Below are 10889 nucleotides of genomic sequence, written 5' to 3' on the forward strand. Positions count from 1 at the left end.
GTCCTTGGGCAAGACACTTCACCCTTGCTCCTGATGGGTGCTGGTAGCGCCTTGCATGGCAGCTCCCTCCATCAGTGTGTGAATGTGTGTGTGAATGGGTGAATGTGGAAATACTGTCAATTGCGCTTTGAGTACCTTGAAGGTAGAAAAGCGCTATACTTGTATAGCGCTTTTCTACCTTCAAGGTACTCAAAGCGCTTTGACATATAACCCATTTATTATTTATAAATGGAATGGAATGCAGTGGTCTTGGTCGTGCGCGTCAGTGTATCCTGCCCCTTCTTGGTTCTCTTCCTGGAAGTAAATCCATCCATCCATCCATCCATCCATCTTCTTCCGCTTATCCGAGGTCGGGTCGCGGGGGCAGCAGCCCAAGCAGGGAAACCCAAATCCTGGAAGTAAATAATTATCACAAATACAACAAAGACAGCACTTGAATGTAGATTAATTGAATTGAATTAAAACATTGGCATAATTACTTTATCATTTACCTCTCATCTCACTCTGTTCTTTTGCTTGTTTCTTTTTCCTTTTTTGTCCTCCCTCTTAATTCCTCCTCTTCTCCTGCAAGTAGTTATAATTGCAAATTCAAAAGACATGCAGTGGAACTTCAATAAAATGGAATTCAAAATTGGGATTTCTTCTCTTCTCCGTACCTCAAATTTTGAACCTCCCTTTCGAAAAGTGGCCAGTTTCAGGACCTCTCCAAGCTCACAATCCACTTCAGCTGTGGTCGTCTGCTTGTAAACACCCCTGCATGCCTCTGCAATCACCAGCACAATTTAGAATTCCCTTTAGAATAAATACTGTAATATTAACAGCTAGATCGACCTTGTGAGCATACATGCAACATATGCTCAAAGATGCAAACCTATTATTAACACTTACTATTTATTATTCTGTAAAGGGGCAAGTCCTCAAACGCCACTTTTCCTGTCTTTCCACGGAGGCCAAGCTGCTCCAGGACTTTGTTTGTGGCAATTTTCCTCAGCATTGTCCTCACCGTGTCTGCCAAATTCTGCCCACCAAGAGCAGTAAGAGCTTCCACCTATACAAATAAATAAACAACAATATTGTACTTGATTAGAAATTGTTTTTTGATAACTGAGCAAGATATTTTTGCAGTGGGGAATTAAAACTAATTACCAGCTGCTTTCTGAGCAGAAGATCAGTGTCGAGCCATTCACAGAAGGCCTTCAGCTGCTCAAGAGTCTCGAAAGGCTGATCAATGAGATCTTGAACATCCACAGATTTTGGCCCCACAGACTGTGCTGCCAGCCCTCTCAGCATGCGCATAATTTCTCCCTGGTTCTCAAGTATATTTTGAACTTTCATGTTCAACTGGAAAACTGCAAAGACAACAAAAGTCAAAGAGGTAATTCGTATTACTGCCCGTTGTAACAGCCTGTTTAACACCACCTATCAACAGTTAAATAGCCAACTAACGTTCACTGTCAAGGGCATTCCTGCTGCTTCTTGGAGCGGTCTGGTACTGACTCGTACTGGCTGGAGTGGTCTGGTACTGGCTTGAGCGGTCTGGTACTGGCTTGAGCTGGATGCATTCCTGTCTGGACTGAGCCTGGAAGTGCTGCAATTCTCGCTGGGCTGTGAGGTCGGCCTGGATGCCTTGGAGTGGTCTGGTATTGGCTGGTACTGGCTGAAGTGGTCTGGTACTCGCTGGAGATTGGAAAGTTAAAGGTTGGGAGCTCTGGCAGTGGGGGTGCCTGGACGATGATCTGTGTTTTCTCTTTTCTGCACTTCTTGTTTGGCCGAATTTCCTCTTCATCTAAACCAACGAAGACAAAAAAATGTATGCACCACTAAGTAGTATTTGAGTATTGTAAGTAAACAGTCTTTGAAAAGTGACTATACCGTCAGCATCAAACACATCTTCCTCATCGTTTCTATAGCGTTCAGGGGTGATGTGGCTCCGTTTGGTTAACACTTCTTCTGGGCTCGAAAACATTTTAGCTTGTTTTTCGTATTGAAGGGCCTTATCAAAGTCTTCTGCAAAATTTCAAAGTATGCCGATGACTCAAGATGAATTTAACTTATGTTGTTTAAAATATACATGATATGACTTAGACAATATTCCCTTACAAGTCAATGTTTTCCTGAAAACCCGAATTGGCAGCCTCTCCCAGAATTGTTTGTCAGGAATCTCAGCTTTCCGGATTCTGGAGTGGGTAGGGTTTGGCCTTGGCCAATAGCAGAAGGTATTCTGAAGATAAAATAATCATGATGAATTACATAATAATAATAAGCTACAATATTATGCCTATGCACAGTACTTTTCAGAAAAAGTAATAACCTTTCCATCATCTTCTGTCCATATGGTTGGGACAACAGCGACTGAACGTTCACCAAGGAACTCAACGACCACAAAAGAAGGAGCCATCTGGAAAACAATCAGATAATATTACCATTTCAAGACTGCATCAAAGAGTTATTTATGAATCCTGATACAGTTAGTCAGTTATTCTTAGTCTGCACACAGCATCCATGTACTTTGTCACTGTTTCTGGAGTTGATGTCGTGTCATTCTCTTGCTCGCTATCATCACTCTCTAATTCTAAAGTTGACTGTCGGCATTGCTTCTTCAAATGCCTAGTTGTGGCAGCCCATCTACGCTTATAAGCCCTCTGTTGAAACTTCTTCATATTGTGTTTATTCTATAAAAAAAAACCAAGGAAAATGGGTTGCCCTATTATCGCACACACGGAACTATAACATTAAAACATTGGCATAATTACTTTATCATTTACGTCTCATCTCACTCTGTTCTTTTGCTTGTTTCTTTTTCCTTTTTTGTCCTCCCTCTTAATTCCTCCTCTTCTCCTGCAAGTAGTTATAATTGCAAATTCAAAAGACATGCAGTGGAACTTCAATAAAATGGGAATTCAAAATTGGGATATCTTATCTTCTCCGTACCTCAAATTTTGAACCTCCCTTTCGAAAAGTGGGCAGTTTCAGGACCTCTCCAAGCTCACAATCCACTTCAGCTGTGGTCATCTGCTTGTAAACACCCCTGCATGCCTCTGCAATCACCAGCACAATTTAGAATTCCCTTTAGAATAAATACTGTAATAATAACAGATAGATCGACCTTGTGAGCATACATGCAACATATGTTCAAAGATGCAAACCTATTATTAACACTTACTATTTATTATTCTGTAAAGGGGCAAGTCCTCAAACGCCACTTTTCCTGACTTTCCACGGAGGCCAAGCTGCTCCAGGACTTTGTTGTGGCAATTTTCCTCAGCATTGTCCTCACCGTGTCTGCCAAATTCGGAACGTTCAGGCAGCATTCAAACCATATCACTGACGGGGCAAATTATTGTTTAACTAAACTACAAATAAATCCACCCTTCTTTAGAAGTTATTCGTTGGTCTTTGGTCAGTTTGGAAACTTTATAACAGCCAACCTGCACGAGAAATGTATGCTAGTTAGCGCCGGCGCGCATTTATACACAACACTAAAACCGTAAAATGGTCTGAAATTAATCATGTAGGTTGGAAATTGTTATACAAAAACGTGCTTCGTATTTCACTCTTTCTATACTTACTTGTGATAAATGGATGGCGCACCAAATTGCTTTAAAATCGGGATTCTGGAAGTAGTTAGCCTTCGTTCTTCTTTGTCTCACGGAGCAGCTTCAATTGTGCATGCGTGTAGTCTTCTTCTTCTTCTCCTTCTTCTTCTTCTTCTGATTTTCATGGCGGTTGGCAAGCAACCTTGTGTGTGCATTACCGCCACCTACTGTGCGTGCAGCCTTGACTCAGCCGGCGTCAGATTGTTCACAAAACACAACACTTTCGCAGAAAGTTAGGGAAACGTTACAGCATACTGTATAAAAAGTACATTTGCGAAAAAAAAACACTTATAAAAGCCTAACAGTTGCTGTTTCCATTTCAGGCAAATTATATTTGGTATATAGATGAGAACGTTCTAAGAACGTTCTTAGAACATATAAAAAAAAACATATTTTTTAATATGTTCTAAGACCGTTCTTAGAACATATCAAAAACTTTATTTTTTGATGTTCTAAGAACGTTCTCATCTTGCATAACCAAAAGAGAACCATAAGGGAACGTTACGTTAACGTTAGGTGTTACCTGGGTTTGTTGTACTGATAATTTTTAGCGAGTCTACCGTCAGATATAAATTCAAACTGTACGCTACTTTATTTTAGAAATGGCAACGGCAGAGGATGAATGGCCCACAAAAAGAGGATGGTGAAAAAGAAGGAGCTTTTTGACGACACAATGTTGTACGCGTGCAAATTTTCAGGATTTATACAGATCCCAAATACACAACAGAAGGAACCAAGATGTAAGAAAAGCTGGTTTTGCATAATAGTTCGAAACAAAATGCCAGATAATGTCTCCAAATAGGTGCCATTTTGGGGTCATATACACACCCTTATGTTGAAACACAGTACATCTGACTGGCATCCATAATCCAATCCAATCCATCAAGTGGTGTGGCTTTGTAGCTTACCAAAGTTTTACTAAAAAAATTTGACAGATTTTTGACCACCGTGTGTAACAAACAGAAAACAAATTGGGATAAATGCTCTATATTCTATATTCCCAATGAACCATCAAAGCTTTGGGCTTGCTTGCTAACCTGTACTTGCTGGCGTCATTTATTGAACAGGCATCAACCTGCTGTCCAAATGTGTCTCTTATGTATGACTGCACCAAATAAAATTGCTTCGAAGTCGGTAAGTACAACCAGAATTAATCTGTACATTAGACGCACTGTAGATTTGTGAAAAAATGAAATAATTTTACAAATTTGCGGTAGTTAGAATCAATAAGTACATTGTGATTACATTGTTAAAAAGAGTTAGAGGTGTGTTGACAGGAGTGAGTACCCCTTTCTTTCCTAATTATGTGTGGAATTAAATGTAAGTGGGCATCAGTGGGCAACTAAGGGGAGACCCTGGGGCTGAGTGGGTTTTTTCCCCCGACCCCCCAATAACTCAACAACCTGGCGATCCGAGAGACTTCCTGAGTGTTAGCTCAATAGTAGTACGCTGTTCTTTCACACGGGCAATGTGGTTTAGAGCCCCACTCGGAGCAGTAGGAAAAAGCAAAGCAACCGCGCTAAAGCGAGCGCGGTAGACCAGTGGTTATTGTGTCAGCCTCAGAGACATGAGATCGAGGGTTTGAACATCTTTGTTTGGAATGTGTATGTTTTCTCCAGGTACTCCAAAACATGCATGTTGGGCTAAATGGGGACCATTGTACACAAGTGTGAAGGTTTGTGTGAATGGTAGTATGCACCAGTGACCAGTTCGGAAGCTCGCTGGGATAGTCTCTAGCTTACTTGTGACCCTAATAAGGACAAGCAGTAGTATAGAAAATTAATGTCTGGTTAATACAACATTGTTCTATCCCTATCTATAGATATATTATAATTCAGGCAACGTGTGCCAGCAATTGCATTTCTAGAGTTGCCATTCCTTGATCTTGTGAGAGAATAAAAAGAGAAGTTCAATATAGCCCCAATCCCTCAGAAACTGACCACGTGATTTAACTGATTTGTGTGACTACAGACAGACGAGGAAAACAGCACACATGTGTCAAAGTGACAAAATAGGTTCAGCGAATAAAGAGTCAAGATGCCAATAACTCATTGGCAGGACTACCTGTCACAACAAAGTCCACCTTGGACCAAATGTGGTTGAAGCCTTCAACATGTCATGTTTCAGTTCGACACGAGCCAAAATCCACTTAAAGCAAGTCACAACATCAGACTTTGGAAGGATGTGACAACCAGCACACTGTTGAAATGTGTGTGTCCAACACACCTACACCTCAGTCAAGTTCAGGTAAGGTTGGATATTTCTGGTTCAACAGCCGCCTCTATGAATCCTAAACAGAATAAACTGTTTTTCTTCCACTAAAGTGGAGTTCAAACTGAATTATTGACAGTGTTATACTTGTTTGAATGTGCACAAGATAGTTTCTGAAGTTTTTTATTATAGATTAAAATCCTAATATTTCACCTAGGGACAGCAGAAAAAAAAAACTTCAAAGAAGACGAGATCATTAAGACTGCAAGTGGCAAAGATCGAGCCCTCCTATTTTCAATCCTGTTTTAGCTTGTTTTCGTTAGTAATACGTTTCAAAAGGTTAGACATAAACCGAATCGTACAAAAAAATTAGCAATTTTTCACCCAAAAAATAATGTAAATCCAATGACTCTGTTCTAGACACCCAAACGTATTTACACAAAACACATTTAATAAAGTATAATTGTAGGCCAATTAATATTCTGTATTCTAAGAGTATTCAATGGATGGCAACTGGACTGTTCGACCTTCATCAGGTCATGCTAACAGACTTGCAGTGGTCAGATCTAGTCGGAGCGCTTGATGCCAAGATCCTATGCCGAAACCATTCTTGCATAGGCCCCTCTTATAAATAGTTGGATATTGGCACCGAGTGTTCGAGTTGATCTAACCAATCTTAAGTCTGTGAGTATGAACTGATGATGCTACTCGGATGAGAGGCGAAACGTCTTCCAAGACAAACTGAACAGTCCAGTTGCAAAGATTGAATGCCCTGAGAAGAAAGATTATAGTTTTACAGGCAGTAAACATTGCGAAAGACATATAAATGATGAATTAAATAAATTATGACTGTAACGATAAGCTGTATTTATGATAAACGTCAGAAAGCCGGATGATTAGTATTACCATGACTGATAACCACATTTTTACTTATTTCCTGTAGAATTGATTGATATATGCACTACAGCATACCAATCTATTCTATTTTTCTATTTGTGTTCTATTATATTTAGAATCTATTCCTATTAACTATTCTATGTTTAACCTACTCTGTTAATATGCTTTTCTTGTTGGGCTATTTTGGTTTTGTGTTGTATTTTTCCTGAGTTTGGTGTTAGTTTCTGTTTTTTAGCGCTTCTTCTTCCCTTGTTCGCTACTGTAGTGGAAAGTCCAGGTTGTCAATGAGAATCAAAGTAGATTTAACACAAGAGTTTTATTTTACTCATAATCAAATGGTACAATAGTTGGGTTGAGTTGTCTAGCACACAGAAAGTTTCCCCCCCGGGCGCGCCCGTCACCATGAAAAAGAAGATGGTGCCCAAAACACTGTCTTCGTTTGGCTTTATCCCTTTCTTATCTCTCTTGTTAGTGCGTCAATGTCTCATTTTGTTTTCCCTATCTGTTCCATAACAACTCGAATCTTTTAGACAGTCAACACATTCAGTTAGACAGGTTGGCACGACTTAAAGTTCACTTTTGTCCCACAGAAGAGGAAGAGAAATCAAAATGAGCATACATTTTTGACAGACATGAACTATAGGTCAAAGGTCAGAAATTCTACTACATACCCGCCTTCCAGGGTCTTAAGACCCTGGACCAAAACAATTTCTGATATAGACCACTAAATTAAATCTCTACCGCAGATAGAGGCAAAAACCTCAATGTTTTTATACGAGGCAAAAATTCCGTCTATGACCCTCCTTCAGAGCGATCGCTGTTACCAGCCTGCAGTAAAACCATCTCACAGAACACAATTAGTGGCCTACCGGGACGGTATAGCTCGGTTGGTAGAGCGGCCGTGCCAGCAACTTGAGGGTTGCAGGTTCGATCCCCGCTTCCGCCATCCTAGTCACTGCCGTTGTGTCCTTGGGCAAGACACTTTACCCACCTGCTCCCAGTGCCACCCACACTGGTTTAAATGTAACTTAGATATTGGGTTTCACAATGTAAAGCGCTTTGAGTCACTTGAGAAAAAGCGCTATATAAATGTAATTCACTTCACTTCACTACCCTTTGAGTTAGTAACGTAATACCAAAATACTTTGATCATGAACATATTTAGATGAATATATATATGCTTATTCAAGATGTATTTTCACATTAATAATGAATCAAACAAGATCTGGTTTAGAATTAATATAGACTTATGACTGTAAGCTGTTGCATTATTATTTTTCCCGGCATTTGCAATGAATGTAGTTACCAATTGATTTTGTACACACAACTGAATTTCGTATGAGTCCATGTTCGATTAGTGCTCGTATGGATGGCTCGGTGGTGCCTCAGGCTGGTGGCCTGCCGACACCTCGTTGGGCTTTTGGCTGCCTTGGTGAAGAAAGAGATCCACTCAAACAGTCTGTCTCTGTCTGTTCTTGGGGTGTGGTTCAGTCCATTGGGCAGACTGTTTAATGGCATGTCCGTGCTGGCCGAAATTGGGGAAAAGTATGGGGCTTTGGGGAAGGCGGGGCAAAGTATGGGGCGTTGGGGCTTTGGTCCAGGCCCTCGGCTTGCTTCAACGCCTCCTCACTGCTTCGGCACTCCCGACACTTCTTTCCACAGCTGCTGGAGTCCCGGTGGACACATTGGCTGGCAACGTTAGTTGTTCTCGTCATCGCTGGCAAGGTGTTGTCTCTCCTCTCGGTTCCTTCCAGTCAGGTATCGGGTGTTGGTCCTGGATCGGCTTTGACCGTGCCCCTCTTAGCGAGTGCAAGGGAATCTGGAGTGGCTGCTTTCATCCTCAAATCTGCACAGAGGAACTGGCACACAAATTCTACATTTTGCAAACTTACCATTTTGGTCTCATGGTCTTTCCACCTTCCTAGGAAGCTGGTCCTGAGAAGTGCTGATCTTGTGACTGAAGAAGATTAACCTGTTTTCTTAAAATAGGTGCCGTTGTTTGACCTAATCTTTTTGGGGAAACCATGTCGGGATATTAGATCATTCACAAAATATTTAATTACTGAATTGGCACCCTCCTTTGAGGGTGGGGTTGCTTTCGCCAACCACTGCAATTGTCAATCTAAATCATTACGTTCCTTTATCCTTGTACCGGATTGATCATATCGATTTAATAAAACCTCAACACGCTCAAACTTGACCCAATCCAAACTCACCTCCCCCCTCTGTCCCTCTCACAGGGACAGTGTTAGTCGCAGTAATAGTAATAGTAGTAGTAGTAGTAGTATTAGTAGTTTCAGAAACATCCAAGAAAAAGAAAAGGCACCTGATAGTCAAGCGCAGCAAGAACAGAGGCGGAGGACAGGTCATGTTTGAGGTCACTGTTCGCTTTTGCAATAGTACTTTGATATTTTACAACACCTAGTGAATTATTGTGGCCTCAATAATTCACTAAATAGTTGTATTTAATTTAGTCTATCTATGATGGGACAATGCACAGAAACATTAAGTTCAGAAACAGATATGTTCTGTACTAGATTATATCTAAATAGCTACTTTCCATCTGTAGTCCCTGGCTACCTAAATTAAGGGGATCCACAAATCAAGCAATAAAATTATGACACCAATTAATCATAATAAATATATACATTCATAATAATCAATAATTAATCAAAAATAATCATACTGTAGCATGTAATCAATTTTAAGAAAAGTCACCAAATGCCCCTTCATGGACACATACTTACCATACAATACAACCACACCTTATTTACATCATCACACAAAGACCATACATGCTCTTGTTCACATCTGTCATCATTCGTAAAAACAACCAAGATTTTAACAGCCGTACCTCACAATTTACAACAAAAATGCTCTCATGGATAAATATAATACTCATTAAATTGATGTGTCAACATAATGCCCCTCTTAGTGACCGTCTGAGCAGCCTTGATTACTCCAAAGCCACTTTTTAATTTCAAATTTTCTATTCCTTTTGTTATAACGTGGAGAAGGCTAATTGGTCTGTACATGTTCTGGTCTTCTTTATTTCCTGCTTTATGGATTTAATCATAGTAGCAGTTTCTCCACGTGGTAGGGAAAGTGTTTTCCGTTATTGATTTATTTATCAATCGTTGTTATACGAGCAATAATACAATCCTTATATGTTTTTAGGAAGATAGTGTCCAACCCATATATATATCTCTAGATCGTGAGTCTGATAATGCAGTGAAGATTTTGTTTAACTTTGTTTCATTTGTTACTTCTAAAATGAGTCCATCCTGAATAAATGACAATTATTTGCACTGATTTTGAGGGATTTTTATTCAGGGTTTGTACAGACTGATGAAATGTTCATTAAAATTATTACTTATGTCCAGACTGTCTGCGATTGTAGCGCCATTGATATTTAATGTTATAGTGTTGTTTCTTGTTTGCTCTCTTTCCGTAAGTTTGTATCTAGTTTTTTTTCTGTTTTTTTCTATAACTCTCTATTGTTCCTTTTTGCAGCTTTAATTAATTCTAAGTGAAAGTCAGCCTTAGACTTCCGCATAAACATTGTAACCTTGTTCCTCCAAACTTTTAAAACATACGATCTGTATTTAGACCTGTTTTTTAATTGCTCTTATGAGAGCTGAGTCCTCATGTCTTTATTAGAATCCAATGGTATTTTTATTTTAACACTCTTCTTTCTGGTTTTGTATTCGTGTATTTACAGATGTTCTCTTTAATTTTTGTCATCCAATTGTAATTCTAGTAGGGCTGCTTTCATTTGTATCATATAGAAGCCGTTTATAATATCCTTAAGTTTCTTTCTACGCGTCTTATTTAACCAGTCCAGATTAACGTCCCCCATGACATTACTTCTTTCATACTATGCTGTTTGAGGATGTCTGAAAATGAATCAAGAAAAATGTCTTTAGCTGTGGTCGGTCGGTATACTACAATTACCTTGAAATACATTTCTGAGGAAAATGTGATTTTAATTTCAACATACTCAAATTGATCTACTTTTAATGTTTTCCCTTTCATAAATCATAATTCCTCCCCCCTTTGTCACTCGATCTGTCTTTTCTGTAATATTGTCCCCCGGGACATTAATTAGAACGTAAAGGTGTTGTGGGTTTTAACCATGTCTCTGATAGACACGGTAATCCGGATTAGAGTCTGACAGTAACTGCT

At 39.6% G+C, this 10889-nt stretch overlaps 1 protein-coding gene across 2 annotated transcripts; it reads right to left on the reverse strand.

The window, feature by feature from the left end:
* Positions 1 to 237: 237 nt before the first annotated feature.
* Positions 238 to 2659, reverse strand: LOC133634868 (uncharacterized). Of its 2 annotated transcripts, XM_062027516.1 has the most exons (10): positions 2509 to 2659; positions 2312 to 2398; positions 2101 to 2221; positions 1873 to 2007; positions 1447 to 1786; positions 1147 to 1349; positions 889 to 1048; positions 657 to 763; positions 492 to 564; positions 238 to 392 (listed from the first exon to the last, which is right to left on the reverse strand). In XM_062027516.1, exons 4-9 carry the CDS (start codon positions 1897 to 1899, stop codon positions 547 to 549), a joined length of 855 nt encoding a protein of 284 aa, XP_061883500.1. In that variant the 5' UTR covers positions 1900 to 2007; positions 2101 to 2221; positions 2312 to 2398; positions 2509 to 2659; the 3' UTR covers positions 238 to 392; positions 492 to 546. The 2 variants fall into 2 exon arrangements, with proteins under 2 accessions (XP_061883500.1, XP_061883501.1); XM_062027517.1 differs by lacking the exons at positions 238 to 392; positions 492 to 564 and having other exon boundaries at positions 687 to 761.
* Positions 2660 to 10889: the final 8230 nt, after the last annotated feature.

The sequence above is a fragment of the Entelurus aequoreus genome, linkage group LG19, assembly GCF_033978785.1.
Source record: "Entelurus aequoreus isolate RoL-2023_Sb linkage group LG19, RoL_Eaeq_v1.1, whole genome shotgun sequence".
NCBI lineage: Eukaryota > Metazoa > Chordata > Actinopteri > Syngnathiformes > Syngnathidae > Entelurus > Entelurus aequoreus.